We start from the raw sequence: 24,262 nt of genomic DNA, 5'->3' as shown, positions 1-24,262 counted from the left end.
TTTCGTCGCTTAGGGAATTGTCGTGTCTCGCTAAATTAGGTTTCCAACTAAATGACTACGAGTAAAGCATTTTAGTGTTTCTTAAACAGACACGCCAGTGTTATCAAACAATAGCAAGCAATGTACTGATAATTTGAGGCATCCGAGCATTGCGTTGAAAGCCCAAGGTGTACAAGTTTGTCAGATCACATTCTACCAGTATGAATATTTTCTAATAAAAGAACTGTTACACAAGAACAACGACGCCATATGCTTAAGAATAAACTGTTTAAGTTTGTTTCATTAGGCATTCCAAATAAAAATGAATTAATAATATTCTAAGAATTTGCTTGAAGACAATAGATCGACGGGAAAGTTTAGAGTTACTGACCCAGTATGGTATTATAATAACAGAATTATTTGGCAAAGGCGTTATTATTTACTTCTTTCTTGTGGAATTGCTTGCAGTAACAAAGTAGCGACTATATCAGGTACTATTTACTACTAAATTCAGTAAACAATAAGCCATGATACTATAAAAAAGTCTAATTAAAAAAAATGAGTACTAATTATTGAGAGCTACTATAATATTCTCAGTAAAGTAAATTAAAGAAGATCTTACTAAACAAATTTTTTATAACTTTGAGTAGAGAGTTGTTGTCAACAAATTCATTATGTCGTATCCCTTTTACATTTGCACGGGTCTTCGTTAACTCGTCAAATCTAATTAATAACGTAATCATAAATTGAAGTAATTGTTGCTTGAGGTTCGCTTAGCTTTATTAATATGTGTTAGCGAAAACCACGGTAAAAGACAAACTAACTAAATGAACAAATCACCAATGAATTGCGACGTTTAGGCATAAGTTTATTAGTATTCTTATTAGTATTCTTAAATTGCCTGTTAAACCGGTCTACGTAATTTTGATACATACAGCAGAGATTAGATTTTTGTTGTTCGCTTATTTGCAGGGCCGAAACCTTAATCAAACTCGCGAAAACCTTAATACTGGGTTCAAACGGAAAGAAAAATTAACTATGATGATAATTAATTATTATTGAATGGATTTATTAATCAAATAGAAGGTCCTTGCAGAATTATTGTTTCCATGATTTTGATACACGAATAAACCCACGCGGAGGGTTAGAACCTTTCACTAAAATTAAACAATTTAACTAAGGCTTATTTTTCATCGCAAAAAATAATAGAAGAATGCGAAGTAAAAGAGCTTCGTCACCAGCAGGACTTGAACCTGCGCGGGCATAGCCCATTAGATACCTGAACGAGTTCAAGTCTAACTCCTTAACCGCTCGGACATAGTGACTCTCGTTGAAATTCGGTGAAAACTGTTATTGAATTAAGAATAATTACGAACGCCAAACGTGAATCGCAGAGGAATTTATAAAGCCGAAAAGCCAACTGTTGATGACATAATGGTAATGGCTGAAACACACTCACAAACTGTTGATACTAAACTTCGCATGAATAATAAACTATCCAATTATTGACCAAGAATTTGATCGACTAATAATATCAGATAAGATCATGCATTAAACGTCTTGTACAAGCACAATCTTAAATAAATGCAAAATTGTAATAATGTAATTTCTTATATTGTAAGAAGAAAGTTTTAGTAAGGACAAAGCAAAACAAATCTAATTAATCAGTTTCATTATAGCTGAGCAAGAGAAATTTTTCAGTTAACTTAGTTAAGACCTCAAGCATACATGATATATCAAATAGGCAACGTCGATGTGTGTGTATTATCCATAACTTTGTTGTTTACAGACAGTATATAAAGTTAACAAATTTACACGCTAAGTAGAATAACGAAATAAATTTATACCATGCCGTATAAAGTCGTTCCTTATTGTAAATGAATGAGTCATCGAGAAAAAGCTATCTAAATTAGGTTAGCCCTTGAAGCAACTCGAAAAAGGTAATTTCTTCAAGTCCAGCTTCGTTTCGTAACTAAACTGTTCTCCTTATTTGTATACCTGAAATCATTCTCACTAAAAGTTCACTCTATTTGCAATCCAAATCTTATAAGTTTTCCTCGAGCCTAACAATTAGAAGATGCGTATCGTATTTCTCATTTCATCGCACATGTTCGGCGCGTTCAGCTTTATAGTATAAAGTTGGCGATGAATAATCTAATAGGATACATAAATTAAACATTCGGCTCTGTTTAACGGGCGACGAGTTAAAATTTATTAATAACTGTAAGCGGTCGGAGTCTACAACATGATTGGAAGAGAGAATATGACTAAGCTTCGGCACCTTCGCTTACCGTCTAGGAATCAATATGCGAGACTGTTTAGAATGACAGAAAAGAAATCACCTTGTGTGCACAATTATTTTTCTTACTTCAATTAAGACAGTGTGCAAGTCAAGTAACGTCAATCAACGTAAAAGCACCAAAGTTCACATATAGGGTTTACGGTTTTTCCATTCGTATTCTTCTTGTTACTAACATAATCGATTATCTTAAGCTCTTTTCAGTATAACACAAAGGTGTGTTTCATTTTAAGTGTACAACTTTTATAGCAGAAGCACCTGCTCCTTTATTTTGCTTTTATACATATATCTATTGAAACCCAATTACTGATCCATCGCCCTTGGCTGGAAAATGAACGCTTCCGCTATATCGTTTTCTTCGGAAAATAGCATGTCTATGAACCGACAACATGGAATTTTGTGTGACAACACTTCTGCTACAGAAGTTTGCAAATCAACAGTTCTTGATCTCGAAGCCAGTCAGGCGATATTAAAGAAAGTATAAGCCAAGAAAATGAGATTCCTAAAAAAGAACATGCCAGTCGTCATGACCGGAATATTGATGACTACGTTTCTGTCAGCTTTAGACAGTACCATTGTTACCGCTGCTGTCCCAACCATTATGCACGGAGGGGCGGGCAAGGCGATTATTCTTGGATTGGTCAACTATACACTCGCATTAATTTCTGTCCTTCCCCTTCTTGGTGTTGCCTCAGACATGCTTGGTCGAAAAGTCGTGTTGTACAGTAAGCATCTTGTGCTTTCTTTTAGGCAGTGCACTTTGCGGTGCCAGTAATTCTATGATCATGCTCGTCATATGTCGAGCTGTTCAAGGCGTCGGAAGCAGGCGGAATAACGTCGCTGTGTTTTATTGTTATTTCTGATATTACCTCGCTTGCAAATCGGTCATTTTACACGTCATTCATCGCTTCAGTATGGGGGATCGCTTCAGTCATCGGCCCGCTTTTAGGAGGCATTATATGTCAAGGCACAACTTGGCGTTGGATATTTTTCATTAATTTACCTACCGGAGGAATCTCTATAGCAATTCTTGTATTCTTTCTTAATGTCCCTGTTCATGATCGAACAACGTTCCGACACTTTCTGGTGACATTTGATTTTATTGGGCTTACTACGTGCATTGTTGGAAGTGTGCTCATATTACTTGGGCTCTCCATTGGTGCGACAAATAACGACTGGGTTCGCGTGAATGTGCTTGTCTACATCATAGTTGGAGTTGTTTTGCTTATAGTGTGTGCTTTCTGTGAAGCTAAAACTACTAGAAACCAGATTCTTCCAACATTCATGTTTGATAGTTTGTCAAAATGTGCGTTGTTATTCACAGTCTTCTTGCATAATTACAACTATATGCTTTTCGATTATTACCTACCGGAGTTCTATCAGAATGTTAAAGGCGACACCCCCATATTTCCGGCATTCACATTATTGCTCCAGTCATTATTATTGAATGGATTCATAAATCAAATAGAAGGTCCTTGCAGAATTATTGTTTCCATGATTTTGATACACGAATAAACCCACGCGGAGGGTTAGAACCTTTCACTAAAATTAAACAATTTAACTAAGGCTTATTTTTCATCGCAAAAAATTATAGAAGAATGCGAAGTAAAAGAGCTTCGTCACCAGCAGGACTTGAACCTGCGCGGGCATAGCCCATTAGATGCCTGAACGAGTTCAAGTCTAACTCCTTAACCGCTCGGACATAGTGACTCTCGTTGAAATTCGGTGAAAACTGTTATTGAAATAAGAATAATTACGAACGCCAAACGTGAATCGCAGAGGAATTTATAAAGCCGAAAAGCCAACTGTTGATGACATAATGGTAATGGCTGAAACACACTCACAAACTGTTGATACTAAACTTCGCATGAATAATAAACTATCCAATTATTGACCAAGAATTTGATCGACTAATAATATCAGATAAGATCATGCATTAAACGTCTTGTACAAGCACAATCTTAAATAAATGCAAAATTGTAATAATGTAATTTCTTATATTGTAAGAAGAAAGTTTTAGTAAGGACAAAGCAAAACAAATCTAATTAATCAGTTTCATTATAGCTGAGCAAGAGAAATTTTTCAGTTAACTTAGTTAAGACCTCAAGCATACATGATATATCAAATAGGCAACGTCGATGTGTGTGTATTATCCATAACTTTGTTGTTTACAGACAGTATATAAAGTTAACAAATTTACACGCTAAGTAGAATAACGAAATAAATTTATACCATGCCGTATAAAGTCGTTCCTTATTGTAAATGAATGAGTCATCGAGAAAAAGCTATCTAAATTAGGTTAGCCCTTGAAGCAACTCGAAAAAGGTAATTTCTTCAAGTCCAGCTTCGTTTCGTAACTAAACTGTTCTCCTTATTTGTATACCTGAAATCATTCTCACTAAAAGTTCACTCTATTTGCAATCCAAATCTTATAAGTTTTCCTCGAGCCTAACAATTAGAAGATGCGTATCGTATTTCTCATTTCATCGCACATGTTCGGCGCGTTCAGCTTTATAGTATAAAGTTGGCGATGAATAATCTAATAGGATACATAAATTAAACATTCGGCTCTGTTTAACGGGCGACGAGTTAAAATTTATTAATAACTGTAAGCGGTCGGAGTCTACAACATGATTGGAAGAGAGAATATGACTAAGCTTCGGCACCTTCGCTTACCGTCTAGGAATCAATATGCGAGACTGTTTAGAATGACAGAAAAGAAATCACCTTGTGTGCACAATTATTTTTCTTACTTCAATTAAGACAGTGTGCAAGTCAAGTAACGTCAATCAACGTAAAAGCACCAAAGTTCACATATAGGGTTTACGGTTTTTCCATTCGTATTCTTCTTGTTACTAACATAATCGATTATCTTAAGCTCTTTTCAGTATAACACAAAGGTGTGTTTCATTTTAAGTGTACAACTTTTATAGCAGAAGCACCTGCTCCTTTATTTTGCTTTTATACATATATCTATTGAAACCCAATTACTGATCCATCGCCCTTGGCTGGAAAATGAACGCTTCCGCTATATCGTTTTCTTCGGAAAATAGCATGTCTATGAACCGACAACATGGAATTTTGTGTGACAACACTTCTGCTACAGAAGTTTGCAAATCAACAGTTCTTGATCTCGAAAACCAGTCAGGCGATATTAAAGAAAGTATAAGCCAAGAAAATGAAATTCCTAAAAATAACATGCCAGTCGTCATGACCGGAATATTGCTGACTACGTTTCTGTCAGCTTTAGACAGTACCATTGTTACCACTGCTGTCCCAACCATTATGCACGACTTGTCGGGCAAGGTCGATTATTCTTGGATTGGCTCAGCATATACACTCGCATTGACTGCTGTCCTTCCCCTTCTTGGTGTTGCCTCAGACATGCTTGGTCGAAAAGTCGTGTTGTACAGTAGCATCTTGTGCTTTCTTTTAGGCAGTGCACTTTGCGGCGCCAGTAATTCTATGATCATGCTCGTCATATGTCGAGCTGTTCAAGGTGTCGGAGCAGGCGGAATAACGTCGCTGTGTTTTATTGTTATTTCTGATATTACCTCGCTTGCAAATCGGTCATTTTACACGTCATTCATCGCTTCAGTATGGGGGATCGCTTCAGTCATCGGCCCGCTTTTAGGAGGCATTATATGTCAAGGCACAACTTGGCGTTGGATATTTTTCATTAATTTACCTACCGGAGGAATCTCTATAGCAATTCTTGTATTCTTTCTTAATGTCCCTGTTCATGATCGAACAACGTTCCGACACTTTCTGGTGACATTTGATTTTATTGGGCTTACTACGTGCATTGTTGGAAGTGTGCTCATATTACTTGGGCTCTCCATTGGTGCGACAAATAACGACTGGGTTCGCGTGAATGTGCTTGTCTACATCATAGTTGGAGTTATTTTGCTTATAGTGTGTGCTTTCTGTGAGACCAAAACTACTAGAAATCAGATTCTTCCAACGTTCATGTTTGATAGTCTGTCAAAATGTGCGTTGTTATTCACAGTCTTCTTGCATAATTACAATTATATGCTTTTCGATTATTACCTACCAGAGTTCTATCAGAATGTTAAAGGCGACACCCCCATATTTTCCGGCATTCACATTATTGCTCCAGCGTTTTTAGTATCCTTATTCTCTTTTCTTACAGGTATGTTTATTAAGAAAACAAATAACTTTATGATTCCTATGTATATTGGGTGGTTATTTATGACTGCCGGTATGGGGGCACTGACGGATCTAAATTACTCAAGTTCCGTCGGCAAGATTATTGCACTTAGTATAATCTATCCAATCGGCTCTGGATGTCTGTTTCTGCCCCCTCTTCTCGCAGCACAGGCGTCAACGCCCGTGCATGTGATGGCGATTGTTACTTCGGTTGTTATGTTTGTTAGAAGCATAGGTGGCAGCGTTGGCGTAATCGTTGGAAAAGTCGTTTATTCACAAACTTTGGCAGCTCTGCTTGGAAAAAATGCCAATACACTGTCGAATATGTCTTATGAACAAATTAATACTTTCCCCCAAGATGAAAGAAGTCAATTGCTGGATAAAATGGGAAAAGCATACCGAATGAATTGGATTGTTGGTACAATTATATCTGGTATTGGGCTTCTTTGTCTGCTAACTGTAAGAATGAATGGCGCTTCTAAGCAAAAGTAATTATAAACTCGTTCATGCTGCCATAGAAATATACCAATAATAATAATAAACAAAAAAAAAAAAAAAAACTGTCTGAAGAAAACAATTATACAAGTAATTGTATAGAAATAGAAGAAACAGCAAAGCTAAATGTGGAATACTAGTTATATGGCAACTTTCCTATCTAATTGTAGGCTTCTAAAGCAAGTAACCAAGATAAGGACAAGCTTATGAACCTGCAATGCTAATGAAATTAGGAATATTGAACTTATTAAACTAATTGCTAATTTAAACGCTCGGTATTACATATTTTTTTTTCATAAACCTTTCCATCACTGCTAGGCCGAAAATCAATTGAAACAATTCGGGTTAAATAATTGTTTAGTAGTGAAAAAGAAGCTATACCCACTACAGCCGACATAGTTGCAATCAATATTTGCTGAACCAATTTTCAACACGGTACGAAGATTTTCTTTCTGACTGTCAATTTTATGATTACAATAATAACTTTAAGGTTTAACTATTAAGCACATATGTAAAACGTTTGAGTTAAGATGAGACTACATGGAAATCTTAATGAAGACGAAGACCACTTCTTTCTAAAGCTCAACAACCAATCCATCATAGGCAGGTTTCGTTGGAGGCTCTAAGTTGGCAAATGCACGCTCCATATCAGAGTGTTCTGTACGATGACAGAACCCAGTATGAAAACCTTCTTTGGTTTCTTCTCCATAGACTCTACAAACTCATGAGCTTGGTCAAATGAGAAGTGGGAAGCATGTGGGAACGAACGAAGAGCATCCAGTACCACAACTTTTGATCCCTCCATCAAACTTTTTGTGCTAGGAGGAATAAAGTTGGTATCGGAAATGTACGACAAGTTGCAAATACGGAATCCCATACACCAAAATGGTTTTGATTTTTGCTCACCAAAGTACGAACCATGATGAACAGGGAGGGGTGTAACCTGAACGTTATTACAAGTAAGAAGATTGAAAGGGTTCTCGGGTGAGAAAATATGGAAAGTAAAAGCAGGTACATCACCACCTCCTGTAGCTTTGGAAGCATCAACCATGTACGGAGCTGCTCTTGCAATTGTATCATACGTTTCCTGTGTCAAATAGATATGCAGAGTGCTCTGTGGGCCATTCATAGTCCAGCCTAAATATGTTAGTTACCAACAGACTTCAAATAAATGTAATTAGTTAAGCAGATACCTCTCAAATCATCCAATCCGTTTATAGCATCGGCGTGTGGGTGCGTCAACAAAACAGCATCTATCTCACTGAGACCATTTTTAGGAAAGACATTAAGGGCAGCTTCATAGAAATTTTTTCCACAATCAATAAGAATTGTCTTGGGTCTTTCACCGTTTTCGGAATCCAATTGAACTATCACACTAGTGTTACGTCTTCTATTTTTCTTTCCTTCTTCAGTAACTGCTGCCAAACAAACATTACATGTTGGGGGTTTTGCTACTAAACAGCAGATTACCGGAATATTTGATGAGGTACCAGTACCCAAAAAAATTAACTTATTACCCATGATACTTGAATCTAAAACACCTTTTTAAAGAGCTCTTGAAAGGATATTGTTGCACTTAACGTAATGGTTGGTTCTGAGGCAGTGGTGAGTATAAATCCGATCTGAGCCTGGCTGGATCTGATCAGCAAAATTGATATGAAACCGTTAATAAATGGTCTTCAATGAAATGAGAAATGAGATTACACGGGGGGATTGGAAATGTGACTTTGAAGAATTATGTTTTTTTGTCAATTTCAATAAATGAATTTATAACTACAAGTAACAAATATCAACCACGTAGCAAAGAACATTGAAAAAATCATTGGTTTCAGACCGTTTAGTTTTGACGTTCACATGAAACAACTTTATTACTAAGTAATTCCCTTAACTTATTGATTCTGTATTCTCTTCTTATTTTTTGGTGGTGGCCTCGATTCTCCTTGGAAAGGTTAACTTTTGTAATATAGGACGTAACATTAGTATGTGCATTTAAACGTTTCAATTGCTCTTTTAATGGATAATCAAAGAAAACGTTTCCGCGAGGAGAACTTACAAGAACAACATGAAGCAAAACGGAGCACATCCTCAAATTCTGTGATGGTAATTCAGTTAAGTGGTTTATAAGAACAATAGGCTAACAAAACGATAGTTGGAAAATGTACGGAGAAAAAGGGAAGAACTGAAGAATCGTCTTAAAACAATGTCGGAAAAAGAACTTACCGGTAAATCGACGATTCCAACGACAAATAACAGTATTCAGGATCGAATTGCAGACTTAAAGAGACGAACGACTGAGCGACTTAAGGGAATCAGCACATTACAGCCAGAAAATAATGACAATGACAAGAAACAAAAAGGTGGATTAAATGTTGGTATCCATCCCGCTCTTTTAGACACGAATCTTGGATTGTCATCCACAAAGGGAAGTCGTGGAGAAAGCAAAAAAGAGTCAGCTTCTACCATCACAACAGAAAAGTCTAAAAAGGTCCCTTCAAACCAAACCACTCGGCATGGTTTAGTGCTAGAAGCACCACCAACTCGAGTTGATGATGGCTTCTTTGATCCTCGAGCGCAAGTTGTGAAAAGAACTAGACGCTCAAGACAATTGCAATTCACTGAGCATGGAAAACATATACAAGAAGCGGAAGCTCTGCGTCGTCGAGCAAGGCTCGAAGAGCTCAAAAAGAAAATTGAATTGCAGTCAAAAAAAACGGGTCTTGCAAAAGGGCTCACAGTTGCGGAGAAAGCTACGCAGCAGGAAGAACCGCCTTTGGTAGAATGGTGGGATTTATCTTTTTTATCGGAAAATACTGCATATGAAACTGCAATAGAAGGAGGTTATGAAAATATATCACACACGATAAATGATCTTATTCAAATACCCATACCAATAAAACGAGAGGTTGCGGAAGGCACTACCAAGAAAGCCATTTACTTAACTAAAAAGGTAAGTTGAGCGATTATGTCGAATATGTGACTAGGCATTACTAACATTGTTTACAGGAGCAAAAGAAAATACGTCGACAAACTCGAGCGGAAGCTCGAAAAGAAAAACAAGATCGACAGTTATTAGGTTTGGAACCTCCAGAGCCTCCCAAGGTAAAACTGTCGAACTTGATGAAAGTGCTTGGTAATGAAGCTATAAAAGATCCAACTAAAGTGGAAGCCCAAGTGCGACGTCAAATCGAGGAACGTCGTTTAAAGCATGAACAACAGAACGAGGAGCGCAAACTTACAGATGAAGAGCGAGCCGAGAAAGCCGCTCGAAAACTTGAGGAGGATGCTGCTCGTGGCTTATACAGCTTGGTGTTCCGGTACGTAACACTTTTAAAAAGTCAAATCAATGGTTAAAACGAATGCTAACTTGATAGAATTGATTATCTTGCACACAGGCCCCACAGACTAAAAATCGATCTGAATGCGAAACAGCTGGGTTTAACAGGCATTTGTCTTTTGCATCCCGACCTTAATCTTGTAGTCGTAGAAGGGGGACTGAAGGCTGTTAAAAAGTTCAAAAAATTGATGCTCGATCGTATAAACTGGACTGATACTTCACGAAATTCTATTCTTGCCCAAAACCATAAACTTGTTGGAGCGGATGGAAAGGAGCTGGATTATAATCAAAACAAATGTATCCTTCTTTGGGAGGGTCAAATTGGTAACCGACTCTTCAAGTTTTGGTCCTTCAGAACAAGTCATTCTGATGCAGAGGCGGTCGAGATCCTGAAAGAAAGGGGCAATGCAGAACACTACTGGAACTTAGCTCAATCCTGGGTTAGCGAAGAATGAGCTTACAACGAATGTAATAAATGCTGAAATGAATTATACCAATAACTTAGGTGTGGAAATATTTAACTAGACATTTGCCTCCTCATCGTCTTCCTCGGCGCTGTCTTCATCCTCTGAAACTTCTTGTCCCAACTCCTTCAGTCTTTCTCTGTCCCGTTTCCGCTTGTTCTCCATCTCCTCGAGAATTAATAACCAAGATTCGTCCGATTCTTTGGCTTTTTGCTCAAGATTATCCTTCTCTTGTGTTAAAGCTTGTGCAGTATTTTCTGCCTCTTTAAGTGCAGCTTCCATTTCCTGGATGCGTGTTTTCAACTTAGCAAACTCCGATTCTTGGTTTGAGGCGACAGACGATGACTTTCTGAGTTCATTGTTCTCTTTTTCCGTAGCGTCTTTCAGTTCTTTTACAGAAGTTAATTCGGATTGAAGGTCCAGATTCTTTAACTTCAGTTCCGAGTTTTCTTTCTTCATAGCGTTCAAGTTTTCCAGTTGTGTATTCAGATCGTTCATCTCGTCTTCTCTTTTAGCAACAATACCCTCAAGTTCGTTTACCCGTTTTTCAAGGGCTTCCTCCTTCTTCAAATTATCAGTATTTTTGGTTTTCAGTTCATCAACAGCTGCAGTCGCTTCTTTGTACTTCTTCTTAGAGAGCCGGAGTTCGTTCTGTTGATTTTTAGTGGTATCTTTCAATGAACTTAATTCCAATTCTTTGTTCTTTAACGTTTCTTCGAGTGCAGAACATTGCTTAGACTTATCTGCGAATTGCAATTGCAGATTCGACAAATTAGCTTTTTGCTTTTCACAAGTATCCGTAAACTCTTGCAATTGCAAGTCCAAAGAAGATATTTTTCTTCTTCAGCTCTTCATTTTCTTGAAGTTCATCGTTAAGTTGCTTAGTGATAGCATTCAATTTTGCATTACTCTTTTCCAAAAGTTGCTTTGTAGTTTCGATGTCCTGACGATACCTCTCATTTTGCTTTTCTAAAGCCTTCAGTTCTTTCTCCATGGATTTATTTTTAGCTGTTGCATCCCGACAATATTGTTCCGTAGTGGTTAACTTTGTTTTCAAGTCTTTTACGATGTCGTTTAACGACATGTTCTCCTCGGTGAAGCCCTTAATCTCATCCTCATGTCCTTTCCGAAGTATAAGAATTTCGTCTTCCAAGCTCTTCACAGTAGATTTGTTTACTTCATGCTCAACAATCTCTTTGTGTAACGAATTACGCAGTTCTTCCAACTCAGAAGCATAGGCTTGTAATTGTTCGCTAGACTCGGTTTGAAGAGACTCTAATTTACTGTTGACTGCGTCGGATTGTTTTCTGTATAAGTCACACTTCTCGGTCAAATTCTGTACTTCCTCATACATCGACTCTTTTTCTGCGCGAAGTTCCCTTAATTCTTGCCTAGCATGGTCCAGGAGATCATGAATTTTCACGCCGTCTATTTCAACGTGAAACTCGGTGGCAGCAGTATCGATAGCTTTCTTGATTCTCTCAAAATTATCTTTAAAAAAATTGATAAACAAGTCGTCAAAGAGTAATGTTGTACAATGATTATCTTGATCGAAAGATACAAAATCTCTGATTTGTTCAGATTGTCGTAGGCGTAACAGTCTGTGAACAAAAATGTCACGTTTTACCATTGAATCTATAATGCCATAAATGTTAGACTTCGAGATCGGCGAGTTTTCTGGGCAATAATAGTAGACAACTGCAAGTAACGTTGCAATTAAACCCTGAATAGTAGCGTTAGCTGAAGATGACTCATCAATTAATGTTCCGACGAGCATTTGTAGAACACTGCCTTCAGATAAAAAGTCATTCACGCAATCAGCATCGTTAGCCATCATAAGTATCAAAAGCATTAGGTAGCCAACTGCGGTTTGTAACGCATCATTGTGTCGAAGAACAGCAATAAGTTTGGTTGATAGTGTTTGTATAAAAGTTACAGCCTCTTCCTCGTCAGTCTCGCAATGGATGGTAACGGAACATAACTTCTTTTTTCTTTCCGGACTGTCGAAAATAAGCAAGGAAAGAATAACGCTAGTAAACCAGCATTCATAGGTCTTGGAATTCTCAAATAAGCCGAGACTGAGATATGTTTCCAACAAATTTGTTTGACCGTCGTCATGATTTGCGTAAGCCTTAAGTGTTTGCTCTAAAAATAAGTTTTTCAGATCATCGTTTTCAGTTGTTAGAGAACGAAGACAAAAAACAGCCGCATAACGATGATTGACCTCTAAATGTTTGTCATAGATCACATGGAGGAAAGCATTAAAAGCATCTAAATCGTAAACCGTAAAGTATCCATTTTGATAAACGGCTAATTGGGTATCAGCATTTGCGTGAACAATGTGTGCTAAAGAGGTCCAAGCTTCAACGCAAATATCAGTAGGAAATGTAGTGGTTCCAAAAGCCAGTCGAAGAACCACATCAATAACACCGCAACGCATGAATTGTAGTTGATTGCTGCGGCTGGAAAGAGAGTACAAAGGAGCCAATAACCGAATGATTTTAAGAAGCGCAATAACATTATCAGCACAGCGTGGAAGTTTAAGGGAATCATTAATTGTTTCGAGATTTAGATGGTAGGCAATTTTGGGGAACAAGTTCATCTCGCGAAAGTAGTTTTGGTTAGAAGAGTTCTCCTCCAGTAGAAGAGAAATGAATTTTAGACAGTCTAAAGAAATCATGCCGCCAATAATTCCACCTTCCTCCTGATAAATGTCGAATGCATAGTCAAACGCATTCTCAAAAGCGGCGACTTTCTGAAGATTAGGAGAATGAGATACGAGCTTTATGAAGAAGTGCAGGGTCGCATTACGAAGCGCATCATGTGAATCGGAAAGTGGCCGTAGCAGTGTAGCGATAGCTGCGGGAATCTTTAAAAGAATATCCTGGAGCTCAGCAGGTCTACAGACTAGTACACACGAAAATACTTCAATGCTGTATAGCTGAACGAAAAAGTCTCTGCTTTGAACGTTTTCGAGCAGCTCGTTGATATTGTCTGGCTGAAGAATGAATTGATCGGCAACCCACAAGGCAGTGTCTGAAAGCTGGTCCTCATCATCATTAGACATCAGCACTAAGCATGTTTCAAGTGAAGCTCGTAAGATCTCTACATCCTCTTTATCCCGTTGCAAAGATTGAATAATGCCACGAAGCCCTTGAGCTGCGACAAGCTACGAAGACGAGTTAGTAATTATGACTCTACTTGAATAGATACTTTTACAGAACGTACTTCTTTGAAAGATTTCGAAAAACTTTTAAGCCCTAGAATTGCAGCCTTCCTGTCTTCAAACAGTGTAGCATGTTCTAAACGGTCACAAAGTTTTGAGATTGTTTCATCAGCCTGTTGAACCTTTGGAGGTGCCAAAATAACATTATAGCCCTTTTGAAGGATATCCATATCGACTAGATTTAGTTAAAGCAGCGTCTTCGATGAAAACACGCTGTTTCTCTGTAATGGCTTTTCAAAAGGTTTGAGCTAAGACAACAGGGTGGAGGCAGAGAATTTAGCCGTAACCGTGTAAAAGAACGTGCAATTGTTCTATTAAGGTTGTAAGAAACAAACGAATCGCTGTTCAATTGAATGATGTGTGTTATTGGTCTCGAGATTAATTGTTGACTTGAACTTTATAATCTTCCCTTAATAACACTTCCCACCTTTAGTCGTCGGTTTAAGTTTAAACGAGAAGGAAGGGGCCTTTCTTTAAACATTGGATGCTACAAACCGAAGTGCAAACGAAGGAATAGTTAGAAATAAAAATTAGTGATTATTGATACGAAAAAGTGAGAAAAGACATGAACAATTCAACCTATTCTGTAATCAAGTAAATGCCCCTTACGACTTTTGAACAAAGGTGTTGTATAAAGAGTAGCACTAATCTTTTTTTCTTTCTTATTTATATTTTAAAATGCAATTACAGTAGAAAAGATGATTAATTTTGTAAAAAATAAGAATAAATAAGAAAAAAAAAGTTGAGCGTCTTTCTCGTTCAACAATTTTGTTGCAATTGAGCAATCATTCAAACCCATCATTAACAACGACACGAATTGTCAAATTCAGTATTGCAATAATTTACTGAGTCACAAGACATAGTGTAAACCAGAATAGTGAGACATTTGCGCACTTCAACGATATAACACTTGCCCTAACCTATGCAAAAAATGACAGTCACAGTGTTGTCTGAACAGTAAACCACCAAAACAGTACTACCTTGACATTGCACATATCATGGGTAAACCCGCTGGTCTGAACGCTGCTCGCAAGCTTCGCAACCATCGCCGTGAGGAGCGCTGGGCTGATGCTCACTACAAGAAGCGCCTTCTCGGTACCGCTTACAAGTCCTCTCCTTTTGGCGGTTCCTCTCACGCCAAGGGCATTGTCGTCGAGAAGATTGGTGTTGAGGCCAAGCAACCTAACTCTGCCATTCGTAAGTGTGTCCGTGTTCAATTGATCAAGAACGGCAAGAAGGTGTAAGTTAAAACGACGGAGTGGATGACCGGGATTGGTAATGCGTTCGTTCCCGGTTGTCCGTTTCCATTTCTATCGTTTAGTTCTCGTTACTGACCCTGCTAGTACCGCTTTCGTCCCCAATGACGGTTGTTTGAACTTTGTCGATGAGAACGACGAGGTCCTTCTTTCCGGTTTCGGTCGTAAGGGCAAGGCTAAGGGTGATATTCCTGGTGTCCGTTTCAAGGTCGTCAAGGTCGCTGGTGTCGGTTTGTCCGCTCTCTTCCACGAGAAGAAGGAGAAGCCTAGATCTTAGACTAGAACCAGCTTACCGGATGAATATTTGTGGGTCTACCATTGTCAGGTGTTTTATTGCTTCTGTCTCCCTTGACGCGAAAAGGTCAGTATCCCTGGTGCCCGCCAACTAGCAGCAGTAGTTCCTTAGCAGTCTGTATTCGCAGTTGGGCTGGTTGCTTTAACGAAACATCTGTACAACAATAATGATCCGTTGCATGGTACTAGTAATCTGTGTAATAGGGGAGGGATGTATCGGTTAGTGGAAGAGGGGCATTGTTTAGAAGGGGTTGGTTTTTTGTGGTAAGAGCATTCTTGATATTTTTAGCAGCTTTGACTTGGGAAAGGAGAAACAAAATCGAGAACAAAGGGAAAGAGAGCGTAGATCGAGTATTTGCGTATGTTCTTTGTTTTTTAGACAGAGAAAGGATGAAGTAGATATAATTTGTGCTCTAAGTCCAGCACAACAGGAAACGTTCAAAGAAAGAAAATGTTTTAGATATACAGGTCGGAAAAAGAAACGTTGCAGACAAATATTTCCAACATAAAAGGGAATAAATAAAAACAAACGGACATAACAACAGAAGCAGAAAGACAAACAAAAGCAACAAAGTACTCGCATGACCACATAAAACTTTTAAGAAGCATAACATCAGGCAAACAGTTTAAACTGCTCTCGCCAGTGTGCCCATGCATGCAAACGTTTATGATGCACCATCCGGACCTCGTCTAAACTGTTCCAACCAGACTCAAGCATTTCGCTTTCTGTCGCGTCATACGCCGAATCAAGTTGAAGCATCTCCTCAACCATTTTATCCATTAGCATGGATTTTGCCATCAAGTCGGTAGACGAAGAACATGCCGTTCTAGAGTCGGCGACCCTTGACGAAGATCGCGATGACGGCTTTAATGAATCTAAAGAGTGAATCATAGAAGACGGGTCTGAATGTACTGGATTCTTTTGAGTGCGAGAACAACTTGTTCCTCTAAGTGATGATGGCAGTAAGCGCTGGAAAACAGTACTCGTACTAGCAGACGAGTTCATTGATTGCGCTGCCGAAGCTGCAAAAGATGACGGCACAGAAGGCAATGATGGTTGTTTATCTTTGCGTAAGATCTTTCGTAGCCTTGCAGCCCACTTCTTGCACCTGGTAATCGATTTCGGGTGTTGACAATTCGAGGAATCATCAAGAATCACAACGCTTCCTCTAAAATCAGGGACCGGCTCATGCATATTCGTACTGGTGCAAGATTCACTTAATTCAGGCGTGTTGCAACCGTCGGCTTCGGCTTCATCGCTTAACCCTGGACCCCGTATACTAAGGTGATCCAGGATTTGACTGCTTCGTTTAGTGGAACTTGACGATGCAGTTGGAACGACTGCACCAAATTCTTCTAAATCAAAAGCACCTTCTAAATGTCCTGAACCTTTTGAAGAAGAACCGTCGTGCAATACAGGCTTCTGTTCCTCTAATGCGTCCAGGTCAGTCGACCAAAATGAATTGTGAGACATCATGGAGAGGTAGGACCCTGATCCTATAGCCGAAGGTTCGTTTCGTCTATCGTCGCACATATTCTTAAATGTCAAGCAGTTATACTGTTTCTCGCAGTTCTATCGTGTGCAGTTCTATCTAATCGATTCTCTCTTTTGCGATCGCTAATTTTTGAGAACCGAAATTCTTCAATCTAATTTTTTGTTCGTTCTAATTTGCGGTGAAAATGACAAGAAAACAACGCCAATTGTTAAAGAATTGAGTGATATTCCCGATTCACAATATGCCGCAGTAATTTTAAAAGAGAGTTATGGGAAGAAAAGCGGTATTTCGTGTTGTTATTGCTTCGGCGGTGCACTATCAAGTTGTTTGTTTTTGTCAGGTGGAATGGTAGGCGATCGGGAACAGAAATAAGCTATGCAAACAGCAAAAGTAATAAAAATACATGAAAAAAATATACTTTCGTCTCGTATGAATTAAATACGTAGAATATAAAAACTATATTTACAAAGAATGTATTTATAAAAGACTTGCACTTTACCTTCGAGATTTGTTTCCAAACGATTTCATTCGTCGCCGTGTCAATCTTGAAGAAAAAATGTACATTCATATACAGCCATCAGAGACATTAGAATATTTAGTAAATTTTGAATGTTAATATATGGTAATAATGCTGCGGTCAACTTTTGATATATCTTTCCTTTTATTTGCTGCCGCTCCTAACCTCAGCAAACCTCCACAACAAACAATGGCGACGTTGGCCAAGTTCCAGTGTCACATTCGACACAGTTTGAAGGGTCTGCAACGCGGTCTTAGACTCGCTGAAGGAAAGCGGTTTCTTTCCGCTCAAGCCGCAGAAGCTGCCGCTGCTGTTACACCTCCCTATGCAAAGTTGGTAAAGCAACTCGAGCATGTTCGTAAGGTGCTTCCCGGCGAAAAGCTTACGCTTGCTGAGAAGGTACTTTACTCTCATTTAGCGAACGTTGAAGAGAGTTTAGTTGGTTCTACGACTTCCCAAATCCGCGGAAACGTGTATTTGAAGTTGCACCCTGATCGCGTCGCCATGCAAGACGCATCAGCTCAGATGGCAATTTTGCAATTCATGACCTGTGGTCTGGATCGTGCACTTCTTCCCGTCAGCATTCACTGTGACCACTTAATTGTCGGTGAACGTGGTGAGCGTCGGGATGTTCCTCCTAGTATCAAGACCAACAAGGAGATTTTTGACTTTTTGGAGAGTGCCGCTAAGAAGTACGGCATTCGCTTCTGGGGCCCTGGCAGTGGTATTATCCATCAAATTGTTTTGGAGAACTATGCCGCTCCTGGTGGTATGATGTTGGGTACAGACTCACATACTCCTAACGCTGGTGGTCTTGGTATGATTGCCATTGGTGTCGGTGGTGCTGATGCAGTTGATGCTATGACTCAAACTCCTTGGGAAGTTAAGGCTCCTAAGATCATTGGTGTTAAGCTCACTGGCCAGCTCCAAGACTGGGCTACGCCCAAGGACCTTATCCTTCATTTGGCTGGCAAACTCACTGTGCGTGGTGGTACGGGTCATATCATTGAATACTTCGGCCCTGGTGTCGATTCCCTTAGCTGTACCGGTATGGCTACTGTGTGTAACATGGGTGCTGAAGTTGGCGCTACTACTTCCATTTTCCCTTACACAGACTCTATGCGTCGCTACCTCGTAGCTACCCGTCGTGGTCCTGTTGCTGATGCTGCGGACAAGGCCAACGCAGAACATCAATATCTTGCTGCTGATGAGGGAGCTGTTTATGACAAGGTCGTCGAAATTAACCTGTCTGAAATCGAACCTTCTTTGAATGGTCCATTCACTCCTGACTTGAACACCCCTCTCAGTAAATTTGGTGAGACCGTTGAAGCTAACGGCTGGCCTAAAAAGCTTTCTGCTGGTCTCATCGGTTCTTGCACAAACTCTTCCTACGAGGATATGTCTCGTGTCACTGATGTGGTTGAACAAGCCACAAAGGCTGGTCTCAAGCCTAAGGTTCCGTTCTTTGTTACTCCCGGTAGTGAGCAAATTCGTGCTACCATCGAGCGTGATGGCTTCACCAAGAAGCTTCAAAAGGCTGGAGCAGTTGTGTTGGCCAACGCATGTGGTCCTTGCATTGGTATGTGGAAACGCAATGACAACATTCCCGACGGTGAGCCCAATGCAATTTTGACAAGTTTCAACCGTAACTTCCGTGCTCGTAACGACGGAAACCGCAACACTATGAATTTCCTTACGAGTCCCGTTGTCGTCGCAGCCAAGATTTTCTCCGACAGCCTTGCATTTAACCCAGCCAAGGATACCCTTGTGGATGCCGAGGGAAAGCCCTTCAAATTCCAAGCTCCCAAGGGACAGGAGTTGCCAAGTGCTGGTTTTGATGCCGGTAACACTTCTTATATTCCTCCTGCTAACCCTGAACCCGTTCCCTCTACTCAAATCACCATTGATCCCAAGTCGGATCGTTTAGAGGTTCTTGAGCCTTTTGATGCTTACCCTGGTGGTGAGATGGAGAACCTCAAGGTTGCTGTGAAGGTTAAGGGTAAGTGTACTACTGATCACATTTCTGCTGCCGGTAAGTGGTTGAAGTACAAGGGTCACCTGAGCAACATTTGCAACAATACCTTGATTGGTGCTGTCAATGCTGCTACTGGAGAAGTGAACCGTGCATATGACAATGGCGAGGGTATGACCATTCCCGAACTGATGTGGAAGTGGAAGAAGGCCGACCAACCTTGGTTGGTTGTTGCCGAGCATAACTATGGTGAGGGTTCCGCTCGTGAGCATGCTGCTCTTCAACCCCGCGCCATGGGTGGACGCATCATTTTGACCAAATCGTTTGCTCGTATTCATGAGACCAATTTGAAGAAGCAAGGCATTCTTCCTCTTACTTTCGCCAACGAGGCTGATTATGACAAAATTGATGCCGAGGATATCGTTTCTACGAAGGGTGTCGTCGATTTGCTGAACGGAGATTTGAGCAAGCCCGTAATGTTGATTGTCACCAAGAAGGATGGTTCCGTGGTTGAGATTCCTTGCAACCACACTATGAGTAAGGATCAAGTTGGTTTCTTCAAGGCCGGCTCTGCCTTGAACCTTATTCGTGAACGTGCTCAGGCCAACAAAGCTCGTGAGATCTTAGACTCAATAAAACAACAACCTGAACACTACGCTGATGTGCATATTTACGATCGTCACTTTATTGTTACCAAAGGCGATCAAGTAACCTTACCGTTTCGTTTGAAGGGTGTAAATGTTGGTGATACATTGAAGTTGGACAAGGTTTCGTCGCTGGGTTCGCGAGACTTTACGGTGAAGGGTAAACCATGGATTGATCCTGATTACTTTTCTATTGAAGCTGTTGTTATTGGTAAACCGAAGAGCGCGGAAAGTGTCCGTGTTAAACACAAACGGAGACATCGTCATGACCGAGTCCTGCGCCATGTGCAAGACTACACAGTCTTGCGGTAAGTCTTGCTGAAACCATCTGAATCCTAAAACATTACTAACACACTACAGAATTACAAAACTTGAGATTCAATGAGTTCGCACCAAAACCTTGCAATGCCTTCTGTTCAAACCGGTGTTATCCTTTTTCAAAATACTAGTTCCCGATATTCATTTCCGCCCTCCTATCGCTCGTTACGTTTTATAATGCTAATCATTTTCAATTAATAAACACTTTCCAATCATACCCACCTCATAAATTAAGAATAAACGCTACCCATTCATAGTTTCGTGTCATGCGCTTTGACCGTAGACGACCAACGGATTAGCTCTGTTCTTGCATCTCTGTAGATAGGGACGTTAATGATTGTGAGGATGGCGTCTCGAAGCTTGAATTAGATTCAGATTCCATAGGATCCTGCTGTAGGTGCATGGGTTCTTTGGTGCCAGGCTCGCCGAACACTGAAAGCTCGAGCGTCCAGACACGACGAACCCAGGATTTGCATGGAACTCCCTTCACCTCTGTGCGTAATTTGGATGTCCACCAGCATTTACGGGCAGGTTTACGCCAAAAAAGAAGCAGTTTGTGATAGACAGGAACGTATGAAGGATCATTTTCGTCACCTTCATCGGCGGAAAAATCGAGATTAACAATTGACACCGAAGTAATACATGTTCTCGATTGTTCTTGCATACGGTATTGCCACTCTTGATTGGTTGTAAAACCACAGTAACACAACATACGTACTAAATGTGCTTCTGTGGAGTTCTCCGATTCTGCCCCGGTTTCGATAAGACCATCAAAGATTCGTTTCTTTTGCAAAAGCAGGTTTCCGATCCTCCGCTTTGCCGCACGTTTTCCTTCGAAGTCAAGATGTATGGATTTGCGAACAGTGTAGGGAGAGTCGTCTTCTAGTACATAGTATTCAATGTCTTCACGCAGAAAAATAATACCGCAACGTCCAGGAAAGCCTGGAGGTGGCATCGGGAGCAGCTCTGGATGCTGAGAAGCCTTTTCATAGGCATTGATGTACGTGTCCAATATGTGAGACAAGAGTTCAGGGTCAAAATCCGCAGTCTCAAGCGGAGGAACAGCATTTCCCGATTCCTGAAGAGCAAAATCCAGCATCAATCCTCGCGGAAATAAGCTTATTAGCAAGCTTTCAGGCATTAAAAGCAATTGGTTACGAGTAATATCAAATGATACATTTCGAGTATGTAGCTGTAGTCTCGGGTTGTGTTGAGCAAAATCTGGGTACAGAAACGGGCTATACGAAGATAGTTCTTGTGTTTGTGTAATAACAGAAGACATGGTTCATTAATTCGTACGTCCAAGGATGTAATTTGTTTGTAATAAAAATTATAAGAAATGCAACTCCATAAAGGTAGAACACACTACAATGAAGAAAACTGTACTTATGAGGACTATTCCAACGTCAAATAATGTTTTAAATCATAAAAAGGGCGTTTCTTCTGACAATGGTGCTTGTTGGCAGTTGAGTGATGGATTCCTTGGTATAGGGGAGTGGTAAAACCTAGGGTATGTCCAAAGGATAATTCGCTAAAAACAACATTATGCTGTTAAACGAGATTGACCAACTTTAGGAGGAAGCTTCAATGGCTGGTTACGATGCCAAAAGTGAATGAGTAAATCAGAGATCATTCCAGGTGCATCTTCATGTAAAAAGTGACCGGTCTCAGGCAAAACTTCCAGCTGGTACTTTCCTTGCATTTGTCCAATTGTTAGCTTCTTGTCAAGACGATCTGTTCCAGCTAGAACAAGCAATCTGCCGCCTCGAGTACCCAAGAATTTGTCACTTAATCCGGTGAACCATTCTGACCAATACGGGTATGTAGCAAGCAAATCCGTACGCCAAACATACATGTTATCGCTGTTCTTTTGTAACAACGATGGAACAGTTGCATTGGCCGAATTGCTGTTGCGAATGGTCAGAGTTTTCAGGTGCCAGGTAATGGCATCCTTGATCGATCTGAACTTCTTGGGACGTGTACTCAAGTATTGCTGCATATGTGCAAGAGCTTCGATAGCTGACCCTTCGACAACATCAAGAACAGCAAGGCCGTTAATACCGGGAACAAGCCGTTCGTATGTCAATGTTGCACAGACGGCACCACCTAGGCTATGACCGACAAGAAACATCTGAGTTCCCGGCATAAGACGTTCCTTAATAAATTGCAGTGCATGGACAAGATCGTTCGTTAATGTACTCAATGAGTAATCTGTATTAGGAGTTAAAGCCGTTTCGCCATGGCCTCGTAAATCCACGGACAAAACTCCCACTTGATTGTCGCTCATTTTGGCTAATTCGCGGGCAACAGGAGCAAAAGACATTGCACTAGAACCCGCCCCATGTTGTAAAACGAACAGGCAGCCATCTTTTTTTGGTGCGGTATAAAATCCATGAATCGTACCGGCATCCGTAGAGATATTAACTTCTTCCTCAAAATAAAGCGACCAGTTCTCAAGCTTCTCATCAACAGCAAGTTCATAGCCTTTCTTCGTAGAGGCATCTTCTGAATTCTCTGTTACGTCCAAAATGTTTTTCTGTGCTTTTTTCAACAAATACGACATGTTCTTAAAAAAATGACGGGTAAGAAAATAGCTGCAAACAGATCTCAAGTATAATAAAGTTTGTGTATTCACAAATGTTGGTACTAGTACTGATGGCCAAAAAGGGACCGGTTATGTTATTTGCTTCTCACTTTATGATTCAAGTTTGCTCGTGGTGAGATGGAATGTGAGAGTCGAATTAAGAAGCCATAAATGAAGAAGCTTATACAAACATTCATGATGCCTTAATAGGCCTTTTGGCGCTTGCCGAGGGGCTTACCGAAGTGTTCATTGCTTCCAATCGTTGAAGCGCTTCTATCATATGAATTTGACCTAAAGGAGTCGCAGGTGTCCATAGGGAATTATGGCGAAGAATTTCCCTGTTAAGCGACGGGATACGGTATGGGGCTAACATGTTTTGTGTAACGAAAATTCGTTCCTCCTCATCACCGTTCCTAGTTCGCTGACGATTCCGTAAATTGGAGAATGGATGGTTGATAGAAAGTGTAGACTTACGGAGTTTGGATCTGGGTTTTTGACGCAGAAACTCATCGTGTACTTGCTTATGCATATTCTTTCTTTCGTAAAACTCCTTAGCTAAGTTGGAAATTGACTCATTTTTTGTTGCTTCATCTTCTGTTCCCCAAATGTCTAATTTCAAGTGAGTGTTCGGGAAAGCCGTTAGCGTAGCGACTTTTGTAGTACTCAAAGTATTGTCTTTTCCTGCTCCAAATGTTGTCGATGTGGGACGTCGATGTGGTAAACGAACTTGATTTTGTGATGTCTTATTGGGATAATTCGAGCGGCCTTGGTTCAGTGCGTTTTTCGGCTTGCTTTTTAATGATAGTCTTTTCTGCTTTTCCTGTTCTGCCGTTTTCTTTTTAAGGACCTCTTTCTGCGACTTTTCAGCTGCATTTACCAGAGTTGATATCCGTAATCCACCGAATGAAAATTCATCAGGATTGCTTGCAGAATTGGTTGAATATGCAGAAATTCGCATCAAAATAGTAGAACATGAATTAAAAATTGGAGAACAAACGAGTTTTTTCACCGAAAGGCATTGCTGTAACATGGTTTCAGGGAAGAGGTTCATGAAGAATAGTAGAATGACTTGCTTGGTTACTTACGTTACAGAATATAACAAGGGGAGATTACATATTTCTCTAATGTATAATATCAATCATTTTGATAGCAGTTGGTTTGTTTTATTTCCAAAGACTATGAACGTATCAAATTGCTTTGATACCTTTTATGTT

General features: G+C 39.9%; 10 protein-coding genes and 2 non-coding genes across 12 annotated transcripts; 4 read left to right on the top strand and 8 right to left on the bottom strand.

Annotated features, from left to right (window-relative positions):
- Nucleotides 1-1,211: 1,211 nt before the first annotated feature.
- On the bottom strand, nucleotides 1,212-1,304 carry SJAG_16305. Its single transcript has one exon. It is a non-coding gene; the product is annotated as a tRNA-Ser (tRNA).
- Nucleotides 1,305-3,895: 2,591 nt separating this feature from the next.
- Nucleotides 3,896-3,988, bottom strand: SJAG_16304. Its single transcript has one exon. It is a non-coding gene; the product is annotated as a tRNA-Ser (tRNA).
- Nucleotides 3,989-5,237: 1,249 nt separating this feature from the next.
- Nucleotides 5,238-6,940, top strand: SJAG_01636 (azole resistance protein; the record flags this gene model as incomplete). The annotated part of the gene is made up of 1 exon (XM_002172849.2): nucleotides 5,238-6,940. Exon 1 carries the CDS (start codon nucleotides 5,294-5,296, stop codon nucleotides 6,938-6,940), a length of 1,647 nt encoding a protein of 548 aa, XP_002172885.2. The 5' UTR covers nucleotides 5,238-5,293.
- A 625-nt stretch (nucleotides 6,941-7,565) lies between these two features.
- On the bottom strand, nucleotides 7,566-8,464 carry SJAG_01635 (hydrolase; the record flags this gene model as incomplete). The annotated part of the gene is made up of 2 exons (XM_002172848.2): nucleotides 7,566-8,080; nucleotides 8,137-8,464. 2 exons carry the CDS (start codon nucleotides 8,462-8,464, stop codon nucleotides 7,566-7,568), a joined length of 843 nt encoding a protein of 280 aa, XP_002172884.2.
- A 492-nt stretch (nucleotides 8,465-8,956) lies between these two features.
- Nucleotides 8,957-10,732, top strand: SJAG_01634 (U4/U6 X U5 tri-snRNP complex subunit Prp3; the record flags this gene model as incomplete). Its single annotated transcript, XM_002172847.1, has 4 exons — nucleotides 8,957-9,043; nucleotides 9,093-9,890; nucleotides 9,947-10,257; nucleotides 10,315-10,732. 4 exons carry the CDS (start codon nucleotides 8,957-8,959, stop codon nucleotides 10,730-10,732), a joined length of 1,614 nt encoding a protein of 537 aa, XP_002172883.1.
- Nucleotides 10,733-10,798: 66 nt separating this feature from the next.
- On the bottom strand, nucleotides 10,799-14,137 carry SJAG_01633 (hypothetical protein; the record flags this gene model as incomplete). The annotated part of the gene is made up of 3 exons (XM_002172846.2): nucleotides 10,799-11,479; nucleotides 11,547-13,910; nucleotides 13,970-14,137. The coding sequence occupies 3 exons, from the start codon at nucleotides 14,135-14,137 to the stop codon at nucleotides 10,799-10,801; spliced, it is 3,213 nt and encodes a 1,070-aa protein (XP_002172882.2).
- A 245-nt stretch (nucleotides 14,138-14,382) lies between these two features.
- Nucleotides 14,383-17,372, bottom strand: SJAG_01631 (hypothetical protein). The gene has a single exon (XM_002172844.2). It carries the CDS (start codon nucleotides 17,049-17,051, stop codon nucleotides 16,131-16,133), a length of 921 nt encoding a protein of 306 aa, XP_002172880.2. The 5' UTR covers nucleotides 17,052-17,372; the 3' UTR covers nucleotides 14,383-16,130.
- On the top strand, nucleotides 14,933-15,709 carry SJAG_01632 (40S ribosomal protein S23). Its single transcript, XM_002172845.2, has 2 exons — nucleotides 14,933-15,207; nucleotides 15,311-15,709. Exons 1-2 carry the CDS (start codon nucleotides 14,966-14,968, stop codon nucleotides 15,498-15,500), a joined length of 432 nt encoding a protein of 143 aa, XP_002172881.1. The 5' UTR covers nucleotides 14,933-14,965; the 3' UTR covers nucleotides 15,501-15,709.
- A 325-nt stretch (nucleotides 17,373-17,697) lies between the features above and the next one.
- Nucleotides 17,698-20,693, top strand: SJAG_01630 (aconitate hydratase/ribosomal protein subunit L49). Its single transcript, XM_002172843.2, has 2 exons — nucleotides 17,698-20,454; nucleotides 20,507-20,693. Exons 1-2 carry the CDS (start codon nucleotides 17,720-17,722, stop codon nucleotides 20,529-20,531), a joined length of 2,760 nt encoding a protein of 919 aa, XP_002172879.2. The 5' UTR covers nucleotides 17,698-17,719; the 3' UTR covers nucleotides 20,532-20,693.
- Nucleotides 20,518-21,904, bottom strand: SJAG_01629 (phosphatase activator). Its single transcript, XM_002172842.2, has one exon. The coding sequence runs from the start codon at nucleotides 21,744-21,746 to the stop codon at nucleotides 20,760-20,762; it is 987 nt and encodes a 328-aa protein (XP_002172878.1). The 5' UTR covers nucleotides 21,747-21,904; the 3' UTR covers nucleotides 20,518-20,759.
- On the bottom strand, nucleotides 21,837-23,158 carry SJAG_01628 (carboxyl methyl esterase). Its single transcript, XM_002172841.2, has one exon. It carries the CDS (start codon nucleotides 23,025-23,027, stop codon nucleotides 22,008-22,010), a length of 1,020 nt encoding a protein of 339 aa, XP_002172877.1. The 5' UTR covers nucleotides 23,028-23,158; the 3' UTR covers nucleotides 21,837-22,007.
- SJAG_01627 (hypothetical protein) lies at nucleotides 23,092-24,161 on the bottom strand. The gene has a single exon (XM_002172840.2). It carries the CDS (start codon nucleotides 24,097-24,099, stop codon nucleotides 23,242-23,244), a length of 858 nt encoding a protein of 285 aa, XP_002172876.1. The 5' UTR covers nucleotides 24,100-24,161; the 3' UTR covers nucleotides 23,092-23,241.
- Between the last annotated feature and the right edge of the window lie 101 nt (nucleotides 24,162-24,262).

The sequence above is a fragment of the Schizosaccharomyces japonicus genome, assembly GCF_000149845.2.
Source record: "Schizosaccharomyces japonicus yFS275 unplaced genomic scaffold supercont5.3, whole genome shotgun sequence".
In the NCBI taxonomy this organism is placed as follows: Eukaryota; Fungi; Ascomycota; class Schizosaccharomycetes; order Schizosaccharomycetales; family Schizosaccharomycetaceae; genus Schizosaccharomyces; species Schizosaccharomyces japonicus.
This window is presented reverse-complemented; position numbering and strand designations above follow the sequence as displayed.

Coding starts and splice junctions, on each gene's coding strand:
- SJAG_01632 (XM_002172845.2), top strand. CDS start 14,966: ATGGGTAAACCCGCTGGTCTGAACGCTGCTCGCAAGCTTCGCAACCAT. Junction 15,208..15,310: donor ATCAAGAACGGCAAGAAGGT/GTAAGTTAAAAC, acceptor TGACCCTGCTAG/TACCGCTTTCGTCCCCAATG.
- SJAG_01631 (XM_002172844.2), bottom strand. CDS start 17,051: ATGTGCGACGATAGACGAAACGAACCTTCGGCTATAGGATCAGGGTCC.
- SJAG_01630 (XM_002172843.2), top strand. CDS start 17,720: ATGGCGACGTTGGCCAAGTTCCAGTGTCACATTCGACACAGTTTGAAG. Junction 20,455..20,506: donor CAAGACTACACAGTCTTGCG/GTAAGTCTTGCT, acceptor AACACACTACAG/AATTACAAAACTTGAGATTC.
- SJAG_01629 (XM_002172842.2), bottom strand. CDS start 21,746: ATGTCTTCTGTTATTACACAAACACAAGAACTATCTTCGTATAGCCCG.
- SJAG_01628 (XM_002172841.2), bottom strand. CDS start 23,027: ATGTCGTATTTGTTGAAAAAAGCACAGAAAAACATTTTGGACGTAACA.
- SJAG_01627 (XM_002172840.2), bottom strand. CDS start 24,099: ATGAACCTCTTCCCTGAAACCATGTTACAGCAATGCCTTTCGGTGAAA.